At 36.3% G+C, this 21,248-nt stretch overlaps 1 protein-coding gene across 7 annotated transcripts in view; it reads left to right on the top strand.

Annotated features, from left to right (window-relative positions):
• The window catches only part of LOC105382104 (uncharacterized protein ZK1073.1), a 47,201-nt gene that overhangs the window by 11,947 nt on the left and 14,006 nt on the right, over window positions 1-21,248 (top strand). The window contains exon 1 of one of the 7 annotated variants that reach the window (XM_048628974.1): window positions 9,954-10,123. The exons of the other annotated variants lie outside the window; for them this stretch is intronic. Within the exon in view, the coding sequence (XP_048484931.1) occupies window positions 10,094-10,123 (30 nt within the window). The 5' untranslated portion in view covers window positions 9,954-10,093. Of the gene's footprint in view, window positions 1-9,953; window positions 10,124-21,248 lie in introns of those variants that run through there. 7 annotated transcript variants of the gene reach the window in all.

Raw genomic sequence — 21,248 nt, 5'->3', positions numbered from 1 at the left:
AGACAAGTGATGGTATACAAGAGCCGCCCTAAAGGTTCGCCCTCTAGGGGATAGAGTTGAACGCGGTTACTATTTTTAAGCAAACAGCCAGCGCAACAACTCGCCCGTGGTTCTTATCCTGCTCCGACAGTGAACGAACGCAAAGTATTGTACCCACTATTCGAATCCGCATTTCGGATGCCAAACTGACTGTCCGAAAGGTCGAAACCGTACCACCACAGAGGTATGACTCGTTCGAAGAGCTTATCAGGCTCTTACAGCAATCAGATGTGTCGGTACACTGAAAGATAATCTACAGGCCTGCTTTATTTATTTAGGAGCACTAATGGCCTCCTTTCAGTCATTGAGTCACTGGCACTCAGGCTGCGGTTGAACAGGAAGATAGACTGTCTAAACAAATCATTTTTAGGCTAGTTAAAAAAAACTTTAGGTGGGTAGTATGCCAACTAGAACTACAAATAAAACAGTATTTTTGTCTCCTCTAAAATTTGGTCACGAGGAGTTACGATGATTACGATCTAAGGTGACGCTGACGATATTTTATACAAGGTATTGAAAAAAGGGTATAAAGCTTAGCCAAAAGTGGATTTAGGTGCCATTCTGATCCACATGATTTCTTCTACAATTTTGAAAATTCACGTAACAAAACCTTTTACATAGAAACTTATTCGATCACGTGACTTTTTACTATAGAGACCGAATTTATTTTTTGAGAATTTCCAAAACTTGGAGAACAAAAGTTGTTCAGAATAACCCCTGAGTCAAACCCTTTCGGCACAGTATACCCTTTTTGCAACATCCTGTATAGGTAATATCAGGTTTATAAAAGACCTGGGCCTGTAGAGTGAGACTCGGCATGGGGAGTCATAATTTATAGATCTTTTAGGTTGCAGTGGCGAATGGGCACTGGTAGCCCTGCCCTTTTCTATAACTATAACTATAGGTAATTTTATGGCAATTTAAAAATGGTATAACATTAATCTATTTGAAAAAATCATTAAAAATATACATTACCTATCACCCTAATTTAAAAAAAAAATTCAGCCCTTACTTTAAACTTATAACACCCCTCTATTTCCTTCAGGGGTTAAAAAACCTGTGTATTTAATATTTTCTTATGAGTTTTTTTTTAAAAACTAGGCTCTTACATAGTTGTACATAATATTATTCACCAAAAATATAAAAAGACATTGCTTTTGTATAATATGAAAACTTTCATATCTTAAAAACCTAACTAGTAAAATCCACATACATCAAATTCTATATAGGTATTTATGTTTATAACCTTGTGACACTCTAATATAACACACATACACACACACACACACACACACACCACACACACACATACACTTCAATTAGTTATCTTTCAAAAATAGTTTTTTTTTTTTCCCTACTGTTAATGTTAATCTAACCTAACCGCGTTAGCATATATATATAAAGTATGTCATAATTATAAAAGAGCAGGGCCGCCTGGCACAGGTATCTTTGTATACCTAATAGGTAGGACCTAGCCTTAGTTCAGAAACTGTTATTTTCTTTACTGTAATAAACTATATTTTCTTTCTTTCTTTCTTTCTTATGCGGTATTTTATTCCACTTGTAACGCATAAAATTCATAGCTACAGTAAACATTTCATTTTTTTCATGGCGAGATACAGTCGCACTTAACCGCTTTTTTGCAAAGCTTGTTAAATAGATTTAAAAAATTATGTAAATTTTAGATCTTCAATTTTTCAAAATACTTACTTATTTTTAACAACCTGTAGTGTACAGACTACCACATCTTAAAATATATATATTTTTAATTAACTACGGTTTTTGGTTTCAAATAAAACAAATTATGAACTTACTTTTCAACACCCTGTATATTGTGTAGCTTACCTAGCATACACAACCGTTAAAATAAAATAAATTACCCCTCAGAATATAAACAGGCTCGCGCTTTGGCATACTGCATTGACCGTATAGTTCTTATTCGGAGAATCTAATAAGTGTCATTATGTGCAATGTTTACCTTTATCTATGCATCTGTAACTCTATAGTAAAAAATGTAAACAAATCGAAAAGGCGAAATGTTTTCAAAGAATTTTCGGCTTTTCTGCATCTAAAATGATTAGAAAATTAACTTTCCATAGCAAATGCATATGTATTATAATACTTGTAGTCATAATTTGTTGATTTAATCAGTTTTTGTGAAATATTTGATAAAAAATAAAATGGCGTGGGTATCGCTCCTAACAGGCCGCCACCAGGGCGACGACTGAAGAAATCTGAAATCTGTCACGGTGTCATCATTTTTAAACCGGAATTTATTAGTTTTTTGCAAAAAAAGTTGACTTCTGGTCCATTAAATCCAACTCTTTAAGGTAACTTTGTTAAGAATTTAATTACCTACACATACATATAAGATTCCATGAAAATGGGCCCTCTGATTTCGAGGGTTTTTTCATAATAAGTCAAAAAATGGCAAAAGACATGGTGTGTTTGCAATTTTTTTTAACATACTTATTATAATCCTGCACCAATTTATAAGCAACTAACATGTTCAGTATACCCTCTGCTACAAAATATATTTTTATCAATGTGATAGAAGCCACCGTTTTTCCAATCTAATCAAGTATATCAAGCCGACTTTAGCATTTTAGCTTTAGGGATCCCCTTAATGCTAGCTATCGTCCTCATCAGACATAATCAGCACGTGTTTAAATATATGTCTAGACTCTCAGAAAATAGGTATCTATGCGGGTTTATACTAGGTACGTATGTAAGTACATAGACGTAATCTTCTTCTTTATTACACCGTCTCATCTCTAAATATTCTATAAATACTGTTCATTCATGGGCGTAGGCGCTTAAGTGGAGTAGATGCGGTACTGTCGACGAATTACTCGATAGTTACTCGGCTACGTATTTTAAATCGACAAGGGTTGGTATCTAACGATATTGCCAGCTTTTTACAAAATACGGTTATCAGAAATGGGTTGAATCCGAATAATAAAATAAAAATACACAGAAATACAGAAAGGTGTCTTATGGACGTGTAGTTACAGACATAAAATATTCTGACTGTTGTGTAGTAATACTTAACTAAACTTAAACCATATCATAAATATAATAATGATTAGTTACTCAGCCATAATAATATATGTAATACCTACGGTCACCTATTCAGAAGATATCGTATGAATTCACATGACATCGTGTTTCGTTGCAAAGGGATCCATGATACCCATCCGTGTAATGTGCAGGAGACGACTATTATAAGCTATAAATAGTTCTCTTCTGGCGCAGTATTGTGGTTGAAGTGACAATGACACAATATCTCTATCATCTTGTCTCCGCCGAAAGTTGATGGGCGTGGACCATTATATCAGGCGTTTACTGATCCTTGAACTTGAAATCAGCTGACGACATCTGTGTTTAGGGCGGTATATCGTATATGTATAGTGGCAATGCTGATTGAAAATTGCCCCGTAATTCATTTTGGGTTAACGAGGACAGAGGGTTATTCCATGAACGTAGTGTTTCACGGAAAAAGCCGGTTACTAGCAGCTGATGATGTCTGATCTTCATCACGATTCATTCTAATGGCTACAATGGTACTGAGAACTACTTAGATCTTGTTGTTATTATTTATTGTCCACAAATTTATGGCACGTGCACGTGTTAGACTTAAAATTCTAAGCTAACACACAACACAACACACTTTGTATTTCTGTCTATTTGATCTTGAATAAGAATGTGTCTCGTTGTCTCAGGGTTTTGAATTGTATTTCAGTGCCAAGATATTGTAATTTCATCGCGATAATTTATGTAATGTATTCCCGCCTACCTGAGTCTCAGAATACAGCATGAATCTAGACGTTCAGTGAAAAAAGATTTAGAGATTGTGTAGAAAACTGCGTCTAAAAGTTTTGAACCGTCCGTTTTCATAGCCACGCCGATGAAAATATGGAATAGTCTGCTTTATGTATTATAACTACATTTTATATAATAGGTGGCTTAATTATATAGCTCCGCAACTTACGTATACATATATAAAACTACGTATCCTGTACCATTCGGGATCTTTAAATTACGCACAATATGTGCTATAAATGCAAGAGGAAAGATCTGCCCACTGAATGTAGACATGACGAGACTTCCTATTTAGCTGCCTGCCTACGTCCTAGGTAGTCTAGGTACCTACATAATGTGCATGTGCAATGTGCGCAGGGGGTCTCAAAGAGTAGTTGGACTCAGAAATGTTATCCCGATACCTCGTATCTGCAGGTAGGTATACTAACGTTTAATTATAATTCCTTGATTGAAAAGCTAGGCTAAGTTACATGGTCGAATTAATTGAATTGATAAGCTACACACATTGCAATACATATAAAATAATTTTGCATTCCGTAATATAGGTAGGTAGTGCTTAAATTTCATGTATATATAAGCAGAGAGTGGTGGTGGCGTAATGGATAAGACCTCGTCCTCTCAATCGAGAGGCTGTGGGTTCAAATCCTGGCCTGTACCAATGAATTCTTTCAATTGTGTTTTCAATTAAGGAGTTTAAGTACAATAATACCACGTGCTCTTACGGTGATGGAAAACATCGTGAGGAAACCTGCACATCTAGATTCTAGATGTGTATCCTAAATGCATTGTATACGTATCCCAAAACGGCGATATGGTTCGCAACCTAGATCACGTGAGTACAAATGTGCTGCGAAAAGTGGGTGGCTCGCTTTGTGAGCCACCTTTCGGGGATTACAGTCGTGAGTGCATATGTATGTATATGTATATAAGCAGTTTTTCAGTTGTGAAGCGAGTAGATAGGTACTTTTATTGAACTCTGCGGTTTTCCTACTTTTTCCGTCGTTGTTCTTAAAATACATATAAAGTAAAGTCTCATCTAAATGTTATGAATCTGTGGCAGGATACAATATAACAGCTGAGCAATTGGGGGCTCGTCTGGCCTGTCTGGCTATTGGCTGAGGATGCAACGTGCTATTCTTAGACGGACAATTTTTATATTGTGCTGCTGTATGGAATAGTGCATCGTGCTATACAGGTTGGAAAATTATCAGTGTACCGCCTACTGAGCAACTTTTACTGTTGGATCAACTCTGGAATCGCGAAAATAAAACAGCAGTTCCATAATACTAAAGATGAGAAGGTAACTCGTACTGAACTAATTTTAAGGGGCTGATTTTTTTTCTCTCTCTGATTCTGACATTGAAAGTTTCTTAGTACGTATGTCGGGTATTATAAAGTCACTGATAAAAATCCGACCTGTATTTGCTGCTGCATGTGGCGAGTGGCGACTGAGCTCGAGAGGTTGATGTTTCCGCGTGTCCGAGTAGGGTTACCACTTATATTGTCTATAGAGAATAAGAGTCACTGTAAGATTTATAATTTTATAACGTTTTAGCATGGAAACAAGGTTTTTTCTATCGAATTGTTGAAAATACACTTGTACGAGGGTCAAACCAGTTATAGGTAAATAAATAAATAAAATAATAATAAATAAATAAATATGTGGGGACATCTCACACACGGCCATCCGACCCCAAGCTAGGCAGAACCTGTGTTTTGGGTGTCGGACAGCTGATATATCTACACAAATACATAGATAGATAGATACTAAATATAAATATCAACACCCAAGACCCGAGTACAAATATCTGTATTTAAACAAATATCTGCCCCAGCCGGGAATCGAACCCGGGACCTTCGGCTCAGTAGTCAGGGTCACTAACCACTACGCCATTCGGTCGTCTTAGGTATTTGTATTATGTAGGTGCTACAGGTATTTTATGACTAAAGTATAGGTACCCTTTACCCATCCTTTACACAGTACCCACCGTAAGTACCTAGGTAGGTATGTCCCGGTAAAATAACCGCCTCCTAGGGTGTTTAAAAAAAGATTAATAAATAAGAGAAGTTAGAAGGTATAATAATGTATAATATCTCTATAGTCTTAACTCACCCCAAATGCCGGTTTGCACAGTTCTTCCACATAGCGGCCTATGCGGGATCGTTAGTTTATTTCATAAATGCGTATTTTCAATGTCCGTACTATTGACCAATCACAAAATAATACAATTACTCGACGCATGCGTTTTCGCTCCGCACTTTATGGTATTTTATTATTGCGTATTTTGTACAATAAACAAAACAATTATAATTTGAAAACATTTTCCGACGCCGCCAAAATCTCACAGCCCGATTCTTTTGTTTTTTTCTTTCGTTATTTTTTTTCCGCTCGACGACGTGGCAAAGGTTTGTGGCTCAAACAGCCCATATAGCTTAATTAATATAGAAAATAAATAAATACTTTTTATAATGTGAAGTGAGATTTTGTAACCAATGAGAGTTAATAATAATCAATCTAAGCTTAGTTAGTTTTATTTTCTTTTGCTGTTATTTAATATTATATCTGTAAATATAGTTATACTGAAGAGATTGACTTTAATTTAATGATCAATGTGAAGAGTTTCTTACGGAGGTGTGTACGGTCGCATATAAAAACAAAAAAAATTAAAAGTGTTTGAAATAATTGCCGGTTTTACAACTGAAAACGTAATTTTCAGTAGGATGGAAATTATGGAATGCAACGCTATCATTGCTATTTTTTCATTGAGCAGTACCTTACCTACCCAAGTCCATGCTTCCATAGGTACTGAAATGGCCTACATGACTTCTATATTTCAAAAACAGAAGGAACCCTCGCTAGAATGTCGTCGCCAGATGAAAATTGGCTCAAACAACGACTTGTCATGTATATTGTTTGAAGACATGATTGTCGGTAAACAACGTCGTAAATTGATCTCAAGGTCAGCAGTGTAAATGTTAGTGTAACAATATCACAAGTACATGTAATACCTCCTATAAACTGGTAATTAGCATTCTCACAAAATTGCATCCAATATGTTAGAGGTACGTTTATACAGTCATTCACTTTTATGAATTTCATAATCTGTTTTTTAAGTGTATTTTCTAACTAAATGCATTGAACATGTTGAATGTCAGCACATATAAAATAGTTACCTATATATCAAAATATACATGAGTATCAATTTATTACCTACAAATAAAATAAATGTAATAATAAAAAAAAGTTTAAACGTAGGTATTTAGCAGACGAAACTAATAAAAACGAAGTTCCTCTTTATTATTTCAAAATATGCAATGCACATTCACTTCATATACAAATACATGTCGCATCGTACATTCACTTCATATGTATTTATATATGAAGTGGCATCTTACATTCACTTCATATACAAATACATAAACAAGAGTTTGAAAATAGATCCCAATGCTTCAGTGGAAATGTGGTGGCGTCTAGTGGTAATACACGGAATTATGTTCATAGTTCACACGCACTGAAACATTTATAACTGAAAGATTCAGCCTGAAAACTGTAGGTGGCGTTACATACCAATTATTAATAGGTATTTTGTTAGTATCTATCAATGGAAATTTGCTATTTGAAAATGCTCACATCAAATTAAAGTGGCAGTAATGATTAGTCAAGCAATGGCAATTTTAATTCCGACTTAAGAATAGAGATGTAAGGCTATTGGTATGTATAAAACAACCATTTAGAACACAAACTTAAACTAAAAAATATATTGGCAATTTTGTTTTGGGTACAATTTAAATCATCACCAAAAAAAATAATTGTACGCTAATACATTGCACCAAAAAAAAAATTAAAACCAAATTAATTAAAACAACTCCAAAATCGAAACCCCAAAAAAAAACGTTTACGTTCCAAAATAAATAAACACGCCTCCAAATAATTGCAAGTTTACAATAGAAAATCTTTTTCGTCGCCAAAACGGATAAATCATCACCAAATTATGCTATACTAAAATATAAACATTGACACCAAAACTAAGTGTTAATTTTTTTTTTATATCACCAAATTATCCTACCCAAAAACAATATAAAATATAGTATAAAGGTAATCGATTTACCTGTTAATTTTAATATGTAGGCATTTACGACTTTAAGAGTGGTGCGGCATGAATTTTGAATTTGCGCGATGCTTGTGGACGCAATGTATTGATGTCTAGTACATCGACATCAATACATCGCGGCAAATTCACCCCTTCTGGACAAGGTCAAATTTGAGCGGCGCCATCCCCCCGCGCCCGCATACTCATATACATACATTTACCTATCATCATCATGATCATCAGCCAATAATCATCCACTGCTGGACATAGGCCTCTCCCAAGGAGCGCCACAACACTCGGTCCTCGGCCTTCCTCGTCCAACCACAACCCGCCTAAGGTCGTTAGTCCAGCGGGCAGGAGGGCGTCCCACGCTGCGTTTGCCTGTTCGAGGTCTCTACTCGAGAACTCGTCTACCCCAACAGTTATCGGTTCTTCGGCAGATATGACCAGCCCACTGCAATTTCAGCGTGCATATTTTGACAGCTATGTCAATAACCTTAGTCCTCTGACAGATATCCTCATTTCTGATACGATCCATCAGAGAAACCCCAAGCACCAAGCACTTAACTATAATAAATTGTATTTCAATTCCTTATTTCTATAGAATTTATTGGTACATGGCAAAATTCAAACCCTCGGCCACACGAATGGGAGTCGAGATGGCGTAACGGATAGATTTTACTAGGCACATACTAATGATTTAATTAATTCATAAAGCAATTTAAAAAGTGACTTTGTTTTGGGTAAGCTATTTATTATTTGGTATAAACTTAATTTTTAATATTTACTTTTACTTTTTTTGGTTAGAAAGGATTATTAAAATGATACTGATAAAAGAATATATTGGTTACATCTATATAGCGATGATATACTTTATTTGGTTTGAAATAAATTTTAATGGTGTCAATATAGTTTTACAGTATTCAGTAAAAAATAATTTGGTTCATTTCAAAAATATTTTGGGAAGCATGATTTGGTGATGATTTATCCGTTTTGGCGGAGATTTCGAATTTATTGGCGGCAGTATCATATAATTTCTGGTGGAGGTTTAAATACAAGCCTTTTGTTTTTCTTAGCGGCCAGTAAGAATTTAACAGTCCTGAAATGATATTGGCAAATTGTTTTTCTTAGTGGCCAATTTTGCAAATGGAATGCCAATAAACAGTAAAACCTCGTTGCAGCGTCGTCGCGCACAATTTGTGAGACGTGGATCCTATTTGCGCTGCACCTCATTCAATTGAACCGGCAATTGGGTCACCGCGCCGCTAATTACACCGCCTTCCTGCTGGAACTCCTTGCTGTATTTAAGTAATACCTTCTTCGGTATATCTTTCAGAAAAAAATAGCGACACAAACGACGACAAAAACTTCGACTTTGTAAGTTTATAACACAGCATATAGTTTGAAATAGTTATCTTACGAGTAAACTATGTTAAGATTTTAACTTCCGAAAAGCTGAACAAGTGCCGGAAAATATCATAAACTTCTAATTTATTTATTAAATTTTGAATCCACAATTTAAAGTTTCATAATAGTGAAAATTTACCTATGCATTGTACTTGAAATAACACTACGCGCTGTACAAAACATGTAGCCGTGCAAGATTTGAAGAATATTCTATCTCAGTGCAAGTTCTAAGAGATAGAATAGAAAAGACGTCTCGTTTCACGTCAATTTAGTATCTCTCAATCCAATGAGCTCAAGAAAATATTGGAAAACAAATAAACTTACCTGAAGTCTGAGTTACTTTACAATAAATGTAACCTACTTTTATTTTTAGCTATGATATTTACAAAATGCATATACAATGTTACATGACAAGTAATACATAGGTTTCATCGCCATTATGATGCCATATTTAAAGATTACATAGATCCCGAATTCCCGAAGGAACAACATTCCATACACAGTAATATAGGTACCTTTCCTATATTTACATATGAAAGAATGTCGGTCGGTTTCTAAACGTTTTCCGCTTCTAATACGCGCACACCCTCTCATCAGTACGGCTTCCCGCTCCAGGGCCCTCACTGCTCTCCAGGCCTCTACAGCAGGCACACGTTGCTCCAGACCTATTAAAAAAAATAACAAGAAAAAAGTAAAAAAGTTTCGCGCGCTCCTAATTCAAAAGTGGAGCCGAAATGCCTGATACAGAAGAAAAGGGCGTTCAGGTTAGTGGCTTTTTGAAATTGGAATTTATGTTTTTTAATAGTTTCGAATAATTTTACGGTTATTTTTCTTAAACTTGTTCATATTCCGAATGTTTACTAAGTACCTACCTCTATGTAGGTACTTTTGGTAGGTATGTCATAGGATATTTACGTTATAGCATGTTGTTTTTGTTCTGAGGTTATTTTTAGCGCTGTTTCTGAGAAGATTAACAATAGGACCGAATTAGGTCAAATGTTAATTAGTAAACCTGGTACGTAGCTAAAAGTGTATAAAATATGGATTTATAGTTTTTGTATGCAGTTTTGAAAATATAGGGCAGCTTCAATAGGATTTAGTCGAAATATTTTAATCTACAAAGCCGCAATAAAACTATTTCAGCGAGTTTAATGTTGTTGAACATCCAATAAAGTATCAAGTTTTTGTTTGAACTGCTACCACATCTATTTGTATTGATTCTAATGATTAAGTAGTTACATATTTGCCCTTTTTGTTTTAATTTTCCGTAGGTAATGAATAATTTACGTCTCCATCATATCTCAATATTCAATCTAGACCTGTGTAGGACCATGGTGCAATAACAATGTTATTGTTTAAATAAAAAAATGGTTTCCCATTTACCTACCTAAAGAAATGCAAACTGAAGTAGGTAATTCATTCAATATTAGTATAGTTAACTAAGAATGCTTCAGTACTAAAACTTGATAAGAGTAATTCTATAGAAATTCATTTTACAGTTTTATTCTTAAATCCGTTTAGCAGTTCGGTTTTTTTAACATGAGCTCATGTCGCTGTCAATATGCAATTTGGGACATCCCGAATCTGTCCGATACGGAGGATAATTTGATTTCTGTTGCGAAATTTCCCAAAGGAGCTTTGCGATCGTAACCGAGTTATTGAGTGTCACCGAGATGGCTGGTGCTAGGTATTGGGGACTTTGTTCTGGAGCTTTCGTGTGAAGGACATGATAACTGAATTACTTGTACTCTTTCAGGACATACATTATTATTGGGTTAGTTCGTGACTTAGGTAATAGAGAGAACTAGAAAAAGTTCCATTCCATACCATTCTACAATTTTAAGTAGTTGTTCTTGCCCAAGTTTCTCTGGTATCTTTATACCTAGCTCTTTTAGAACTTTATATGAAACTAGCTTATTCGAGTGAGATTCGCATCACCTGTAAAGGGGTTTCTCGTGCGAAGCACACATATAACACTCAGGGAGAATGTAGGTATATCATTATACATATACAAATGTTTCCCTTTTTAAACTATATGTAGCTACTTACCTTACTTACTTATTGTATGTAAGGTCAACAAGCGTGGATCTTAAAGATAATAATAATAAATTATGAAGTGAAAGACTACTAAGGACAAAGGTCATTTACCCACTAAAGTTTAAAAAAACTCCGAAATAAACGAGCAGCAATCTGTTTGTAAACACCTGAAATTGCCTTCGCAAAGGTTATCGTTCCGAATTCAAACAACTCGGGGCCAAGTCTGCTAATAAAGGTTCAACCAATGCCATGCCCATACACAGTCATGTTGTCTGAATGTTTCAGACACCTGCGTTCCACATCTTTCAATTTGAGAAACTGCCATTGGAGTACTAAGTACTTAAGTACATAATGATTTTTGTTATTGATTGATAGAAGATGCATACGTTTTTAAATAATATCTTACGCTAAAATTGGATTAATGCAATGAAAATTCAAATTATTATTATGAATGTCCTCCACAGTTCATTCCTTAGCAGAATCGAGCCCGGGCTCAGATCCTTACAATGAGTAATGTCCTATTTATAAGACTGCTCAATTCACTGCCTGTTTATAAACTCTGTTGAATTAATCGGTCAAGCATGAAAATTCTAGTTGATAAATCGCAGATGTTATGTTCTGAAACTTTGTTTCAAATTCACATACAGAGTGTGATGTGTATGGCCGTTCATTGAATTTCCACGGCATATGGCAGTTGGCAGGTAGTCAGAAAAAGTTGACGTTTGTTTGTGTTTTTTTTGTATACCTTATAAATATTTCTGAAAACGACATGATGCCTATATCTACATAAATTCTAAGTAGGTACCTGCGTAAATAATTAAGGGACGTTTTATTAAAATGTAAACCTACGTCTGTTCAGTACGAATTATGGTTCAGCCGTACATTAGGCAAGGCTCAGGGGTTGCATCAGCAACGACAATTCTAAATGTTGTTTTAACAAAAATGATGAAGACAACATTAGAACAATGAGACCTTTGCAGCTGCATCGACCGGCATCTGTCTGACCTGCAGCCAGTAGCCAGAATAGCTGGTTTATTTCCAGCGCGGTCGATACGCCGCCCAGCCCGGAACTTGAACATGTTACATGTTACATCAGCATCCATTGACCATTTATACAATTATGTTACTTGTTACCTAAATCATGATTACCCATTTATACAGCCATGTTACATCATCATTCATCACCCATTTAGATAAACCACCTTGTATAAAGGTCTTGTATAAGAAAGAGGTTGGAAAACGAAAGGGGCGACTCGACTCGTCATTCTCAACCACTTTTGCTGTTAAATTATATGAAATCATAAAAAAATTACACCCTATATAGTTAAAAATCACGTGACGAACAGATTGTTGCTCAAAAGCTGTAGTTTACAAAAGATGTTCATCATGACCCCCTGAGTTACCGCCATTCAGCTCACTTTACCCATTTTTGAACACCTGTATAATAATAATTGGTATTAGGCCAAAATACCTAATACCAATTATTTACCACGGCTGTTTGTCGAAGAACAGAACCGCTAGACAGGTTGCCGGTAGTGTCTGGACGAGGAAGGCCGAAGACAGAGTATTGTGGTGCTCCGCTCCATTTAGGTACTACCTAATTGGTACAGCTATTAATTAAATTAAAATTAAATTAAAAATCTTTATTCATTCAAACATTTTACAAAGAAAACTTAGCGCCGGGGTCCTGTGCTAAGTCGAGACCTGTATTACAGAGACCCCGTCCCTCCTCTCGGGATCACATTACTATTTTAATGATATTAAGAGTGAATTCGTCCAAACATCACGTTACACGAGAATAACTATACCGGGATTAAAATTATACGCGAGTAAATATCTAGGATAAGTACATTTGCATTCTACCAAGTTATACCATGATTAAATTGAATGAACGAGGAACGAAACTGTAATGCAACTAAAATAAAAATAGCTGCGTTTCAAAGCATGCAATAGAAATGACATGCCAACTTAGTTTGAATGGATTATAAAAGTATGAAATTGTTTATGTTTTAAAATTTTATTCGCTGTTGTTATTCTGAGACTTTGCCTTTTAACGTACTTTTGTTTATGTTTTGACAGATGTGTTTATATGTCATTATGACGGTTTTCTAATCAGCTGATGTGCTGCCGCCATTACAAAATTACTCTCGGATAAGCTCGTTACACGGTCAATTTTGGCGGTATAACATTTTATTCTTGGGATAAGCTAGTTATCTTGGTTTCAGGTTTGGTAGAATGCAAAATCCTGCTTACTCGCGAGTAACTGGTACTTTACTCGAGAGTAAAATTTACTCGACGTTGGCCGAATCCGCCCTAAGTGCTATATAATAATATTACAATGGTATATATGTAGGAGTAGGAATATTCACTATGGTCAGCTTCCTTTTATGAATGTCTTGGGCTCTTGCAAATATGGCGCTTAGGACGAAAGATTGTTTTTCATTTCATGGGTTTTAATAAATAAAATAAAGATTGTTTAAGTGCATCGGCGGCTTTTATTTTCATCCCACAACTTTTGGGGGCTCGTCCGGGATGAGAATAAGCCAAAGGTGCTGAAGATGGTGTAAATAAGGTGTAAATAGTGTAAATAAGGGGGCGTGTTCGTGAAGCGATTCACAAACGGAAAAGATGGCGGCGGACTAAAATGGTGAAAATTCTAAATTATTAAAGGAGAAACAATGTAAAGGTGAACAAATATAAGGTGGTATATTTTAAGACGGTGAAGGTGAAAAAATTATTTTAAAGACGAAATGATGATGACGGCGGCGACAATCCCGACGTTTTCGGGAGCGGACCCGGCGTACCCGGCGACAAGGTGGGTGGAGGACTTCAGCGACAATGCGGAAGTGTGCGGCTGGTCACCTCCACAAAAACTGCTGATAGCGCGACGTGTTCTGACTGGTGTGGCAGGTCTGTGGCTCCGCACTGAGAATAAATTCATGAGCTTTGAGGAACTGCAGCGGGCACTGCTGGAGGAATTTCCTGACAAGGTTGATACGAAGCACATTCACGAGCTGATGACGGACCGTAAAAAGAAGATGACAGCATCAGCTAAGGAGACGAGAGAGACTCATGTGTCGGTAAAGCAGGTACCTGATCAGCGACAGAGCAGCGGATACAGATGTCAGTCGAAGATGTCGGTAAAGCAGCACTCGGTAATGTTCGAAGTCAGGACGGACGAGGCGAACGATTATTCAAAGGAAAAGGAAGTGACATCCATAAAGACGAAGGAGAATGAACAGAACAAATGTCACAGTCAATGTCAAACGGAAACGGATGTAAATAAACAAGTTTTGGAAAATAAAAAGGAGGAAATTTGCAAAGAGGAGCCATTCAAGCAAAATTGTATTAAGGAGATTATTGAACATAAAGTTGAAGAGGTATGTGAGACAAGAATTGCGGAAGAACAAGTTGAAAAGGTGGAAGAAAAAGTTGAAAAGGTGGTTAAAAAAGAGTATTTTTCAGGCGAGTTTCCTAGTTTGGTGAAGGAGAACAATGGCTCGACAAGGAGATATACCCATAATAGGATAATTAATAAGAAGGTGTTTTCTGAAATAAACGGTATAAGACAGCCAATCGAGAAGAAAGTCATGGTGAGAGGAGCTATGGAGGTAGAAAGAGCAAGGAGAGTGGGCGAGAATTGTAACTTCTCTGCAAGAATAATGAAAGACGCATTAACTAAAGATTACCATGTACTACGCTGAGTACATGAAGCCATTGCCTAGATATGACACTGAGGAAGGTCTAGGTGATTTTTATAAGGTTTTATTTGTATGATAATGATGATGATGAATGTGTGACGAAGGATGAGTGTGTTTTAATTACGGTGGCATTTTTATTTCAATAGAAGTTAAGTTGTTTATGTAGGTATATTTGTTTGTTATATGAAGTGTATATTGTAGTTTTAATGTGTTAAGAAGTCACTAAAAGTTTCAGGATTACGTTTTTTTGTTGTTTTCTAAATGATGTTTTAAGGTAGAGTCAGTAAGATTTATGTTATTTGTTTTTCATAGTCTGAGGCCAGACTATCTGCAGGATGGCCGGGTTGTAGGAGTAGGAATATTCACTATGGTCAGCTTCCTTTTATGAATGTCTTGGGCTCTTGCAAATATGGCGCTTAGGACGAAAGATTGTTTTTCATTTCATGGGTTTTAATAAATAAAATAAAGATTGTTTAAGTGCATCGGCGGCTTTTATTTTCATCCCACATATAATACAAATGGTATATAATAATATTACAAAAAAGTGCAATATGACATAAAATATTTAAGCTATTATAGTCTCGCATGTACATTGTACAGGTATATGAAGTGAATCTGAACTGGCTTTATATCACACACGGTATGTCAACAGAAGCCCTAGGAACACAATCGATGACCTATTTCACTAATTACGAAATACCCAGCTCGTTCTTTAATTTTTAGTACTTAACCTATATCCTATGTGCAGGTACATATATATGGGTGACTGGGTAGTTGATAATCCACTTATAACGTATTGTAATGGCTTGGCTTTGTGTGGTTTGTTAGGAAATTTAACTGCTAATGAAAATATGGGGTGTTATAAGTTCTGTGGGTTATAAACTGACAACCGATTGCCTGTTTATTTGTGCTTTTAGAGGTTTTCGGTCTTAGGGCCACTTGCACCAACATATTAAATCTAGATTTAGTGTTAAATCTCGATTTAATATGTTGGTGCAAGTGGCCCTATAAGCAAGTATGTACTATACATGAGTATATAAAGTATAAGTAAATATCGATGCGTATGTTTCTTTAATTTAGTAAAGCTGGCACGACGCGTCGTTGAAATTATTTCCCCCACTTACCCCAAACCCTTATCCATTAGCTAGACAAAGTAATTAACCTCCAATTAAAAATAGATAATATATAGTATGAATAACTGCAGAATTATTCACAAGAATAATATGCATTAGGCCACTTGCACCAACATATTAAATCTAGATTTAGTGTTAAATTTAGAGAATCATAAGCATCGATATTTACTTATACTTATTTTTTTTTTATTTTTATTTATTTATTTACAGTAATCCACAGCTCAACATTATTACTTATAAACCAACATAATTTAACTTAACATAGGCCATTTAAGGATTATTATTACGTTTTTTTAACATTTAACGACAACATATTATATTACTAAGCAAGTATTACATAATAACATGTTATAAAGTAAGTTGTAAGTAAGTATATAAGCAAAGAAACATATACTCGGGTAATTACTGAGTTCAAAAAATTACAATTTTAATAAAATAATAGCAATTAAACTTTATACTGGAACATTATAAAAATGGAGTGGAAAATGGAAAAGGCTTATGTATCTATTTTTATGTATGTTGTGTGGTGTATTAGTATGTAAGTGGTACGTGTGTGTTTGGGTGTGTCTGTGTGTGTGTCTGTATGTGTGTGTGTGTTTGAGCGTGTCTTTGGGAGTTTTATTTATTTAGGAACGAAGACAGGACATTATAGATTTCTTAAACGATGGCTTAGATGAATGAAATATGTCGAGTTCACGGAAGTTATTATTAAACATTCTGGGCAAACGACAGCTGATAGAATTTTGTGCATAATTTGTGTGAACTGACGCAGTGTAAAACAGGGGAGTATGGCGAGTGCGAGTGGTAGGAGTACGCAAGGCTAGAGTTTTGGTTATAAGAGTCGGACAGTCTATACTCCCATGACAAATATCGTAGAGCAGAAGCATGTCCAACAGCTGACGGCGTTTCTCCAGGGTCATCATTTCTAAAGGAGTGAAGAGGCTTGCCCGGAATCTATAATTCATATGGTGGAGGAACTTACGCTGAAGGCGTTCTAGCATGTTTTTATATATGAGGTAAGAGGGATTCCATATTGAACTGCAGTATTCCAAAATACTCCTAACATAAGCGCAATAAAGACTGATAACACACTTACGGCTTTGAAATGGTTTGCTCACTCTCAACACAAACCCTAGGTTTTTAAAAGCTTTGGATGTTATTGTTTCAATATGATTGCTGAAAGTAAGTTTATGGTCTAGGATAACGCCTAAATCCCTTACTACATCAGTATTTACAATTTGGTAGTTATTTATGCTGTATGTGTGTAAAATTCTATTGTTACTTCTAGAAAAACTTATCTTGTTACATTTTGGCACATTAACGTTTATTCTATTTCTAACGTAGTAATCGGCAAGGCGATCCAGATCTTCCTGCAAGAGAAAACAATCATTCAGGGACCTTATTTTCATGTAAATCTTTTTATCGTCGGCATACAGGAGAAACTGCGCATGTTGAAAACAAGACCCAATGTCGTAAAGGTATGCCACATAAAGTAAAGGGCCCAAAATAGAGCCCTGTGGGACGCCTGAAGGAATTGTTACAAAGTCCGACTTATGCCCACCAATAACCACGGCTTGACTCCTCATAGAAATATATGAACGCACCCAACGCAGTAAGTCACCACGTATTCCTAGTTTTTCCAATTTAAGCATTAAGATTAAATGATCTACCCTGTCAAATGCCTTTTCAAAATCGGTGTATATTACATCCACTTGAATTCGATCATCCATTGCCCTAAGAATGTCATCAATGAAAATGGCCAAGTTAGTCGTAGTAGATTTACCCTTGATGAATCCGTGCTGCTCACTGGGGATGTTTGAGGATATATTGTGATAAATGTGATTGTGGCATATTTTTTCTATAACTTTACCAAATACGTTAAGCATTGATATAGGCCTATAATATTCTACTACGGCTTTTGAGCCTTTTTTGTGCACTGGGACAATATGTGCTACTTTCCATGCAGTAGGAAACACTCCTTCACGAAAAGATTTGTTAAAAATTATAAGAAGAGGCTTTACTAGTTCGTGTGCACAATTCACGATAAACACGGGTGGTATGCCATCACTACCTGCTCCTTTATTTTTATCTAAGTTAAGTAAGATTTTAAGTATTTCGTCCTCGGTTACCAATATTCCTTTGGTTATAATGTTTATGTTAGGATCGGGAAAATTCATTGCAGGGTAACTTTGTGGAGGAACACTGAACATGTTATGAAAGAAAGAGCTGAATGCTTGACAAATGTCTTTTTCACTGTTCAACTGTGTAGCGTTATATGTCATTACGTTAGGGTAGCCGGTTTTACCTTTCCGTTTAGATTTGATATAAGTCCAAATAAGTTTAGGATTAGCTATAATGTTATCTTCAGAGTTTTTAATGTAGTTTTTGAAACATTCTCTTTGAATTCTCTTATGTCTAGATCGTAATAATGAAAAAGTGTTGTAGTCGATTGGATTTTTATATTTCTTCCACCTAGCGTGATATTTTGACTTTTCAGCTATAATTTTTACTAAAGCACGACTGTACCAAATCGGATATTGGTGTGAACCACCCACCATCACTTTAGGAACGTGTTTTTCAATGCTTTCGTTAATCTGAGTGTATAGTTGATTAACGCCGTCGTCTACCGTGCCGCTATTTAAAATACTATTCCAATCTGTTTTATTTAAAAAGGATTTAATAGACGCATAATCAGCTTTACGAAATTGATATTTCCATTGCTTAGTTATTGGAATATTTTCCATGTCAAAGGCAGTGGAAGAACCCTCGATGGCAGGGTGAAAACGGTCCTCTGCGACAACAGGCAGACATGCATTGTGACAGTCCATTGTGAAGTTACTTAAGATAAGATCTAAAACATTATTACAGCAGTTCTTTAGTGTATTTGATTGTTCAAGTCCAATGAAGTTAATTATATTAAGGAATTCAGTTGCCGAATTTTGTAGTTCTAGGGAACCTTTTTTTAACACAATAGCCGAGTCTGAATCCCAGCAAATACACGGCAAGTTGAAATCACCAGTGACAAGGAAAAAGTCTTCGGCATTATTAGACAACACCTCTTCTAGGAGTTCCATAAAATATTGTAGACGAGTTGATAGTTTACGATCTGGGGGTATGTATACAACAGCTACATGAAGGTTTTTAGGCGAGCAAATAGCCTTGGCAGGAACAGTAAACCATATACATTCTAAGTCGGGGCGCTCCCAGTTTAGACGCGGGATAATGTTAAGGCGCCCAGCACAGAGCGCCAGCACTCCTCCACCGGTGGTGTCTGTGGAGCGGTCGCGTCTTACAACGTCATAGCGGTCCAGGTTTACGAGTTCGGAGTTCAAAATGCCTTCACAAAGAGAGGTTTCCGTTATGAGTATCAGATCGTGTTTAAACTCGATAGTGTTGTTGTAGAATGTAGTTGTTTTAGTGCGTAGTCCATTAACATTTTGGTAAAATATTGATAGTTTTTTAGGATCGAATTATAAGACGGTGTGAGTTAAACTTATCTAATATGTTTATACAGCTAACTATTTTTAAAGTATTAAAGAACAGTGTTTTTAATAATGTAATTAGAATGGAATAAGTATTACTTATATTAATTGATTGCACATTGTAGCAGGTAAGTAGGTATTTAGTGTCTTGTATTGTATAATCAGTGAGCGTGTTAGGGGATGTGAGGATGTGTGAGTGTGACAGTGAGTGTGTATGCGAGTTTGTGTAAAAATATTTAATTAAACTTAATAATAGAGATGAAAATAAGCCTTTTACATTTAGAAAAATAATAAAAGATTTGTTTTTAACTCGGAGCAAAATAAATATCAGGACGCCATTTTCTTTATGTCGGCTTCTGATGAAATCAACAAATGCGGTGACTTTTCGTTCTTCCGAACATAAATTCTGCAGTTTTTTGTCCAGACGAAGTCATAAGAAGTTTCTTTAGCCTTTTCTTTACATTTCATCAGTAGCTGTTTAGAATGCAGCGTTAAATGCTCATTTACGTATATTTTTTGCTTTTCTCCACCTGTTCCAATGCACTCTGATGTCAGGGTTTTACGTGATTTACGCGCAGCAGCTATGAGCGTGTCTTTGACAATGCGACGACGCAGACGAACCACTATGGTGCGTGGACGGCGCGCCGGCGCAGTGCGCTTCGGCTGCACGCGATGCGCAAACTCAACGTCATCGGCCTGAAGTTCTACATTGAGATGGGTCGCTAGCTTTTTTATTACGTCTGGTAAGCATTCATTTTTGTTTTCCGGCACACCGACAATTTCTATGTTCTGCAGCCTTGCCCACTGTTGTTGTTGTAGTGTTTCACGTTCAAGGCCGGTAATTCTTGAGTTAAGATCTTTACAGGTCTGCGATAGAAATGTGTTTTCGTGTTTTAATTTCTTGAGATCTTCTTCACTCTTGTTAATTTGTTTTTTGAGATCGGCACGTTCGAGGTCCGCAAAATTCATCGCCTCTTCAAGACTGTGAACTTTATCCTGAAGTAGTTTTAGTTCAGTCGATAGTACTTCTCGCACTAATTTTGAAATATCGGATCGTATGCCGTTCAGTATGCCATCTCGCATCTTCGTGTCGAGAGTAAAACTGCTAGGTTCGCGAGTAATTGCTTCAGGGCGCAGAACGTTTGCTTTAGAGGACGCTGATACTTGATCATCGCCTGCTACCATCTTCGAGTCTGATTGTGTATCGATAAATGAGATCGATGCACCAGTTAAAGATTCGTCGCAGGACATGTGGGTCTCATCCAGCAGTGTGTCGAGCCGAGCCCGGACCGGAGTGCTGTCTCTCTCCTTGTAGGTGCGTCGGGTTATATTGGAACACGGCGGGCAGCGCCACCCATTCTTAAGCTCGTCGATGCGGCTTGTATATTCCGCATCAGTTATGTTAAGACACCTGTAGTGGAATGCCTTTCTGCACGCATAGCATTTTAGCAGCTCCTTTATGCTTACGCTAGTCCTACATGCTTCGCAGTTCATGTTGATGTTCGCAGTTCAGGTATTAACGACGTGTTACCAACA

Source organism: Plutella xylostella, chromosome 22 (genome assembly GCF_932276165.1).
Source record: "Plutella xylostella chromosome 22, ilPluXylo3.1, whole genome shotgun sequence".
NCBI lineage: Eukaryota > Metazoa > Arthropoda > Insecta > Lepidoptera > Plutellidae > Plutella > Plutella xylostella.
This window is presented reverse-complemented; position numbering and strand designations above follow the sequence as displayed.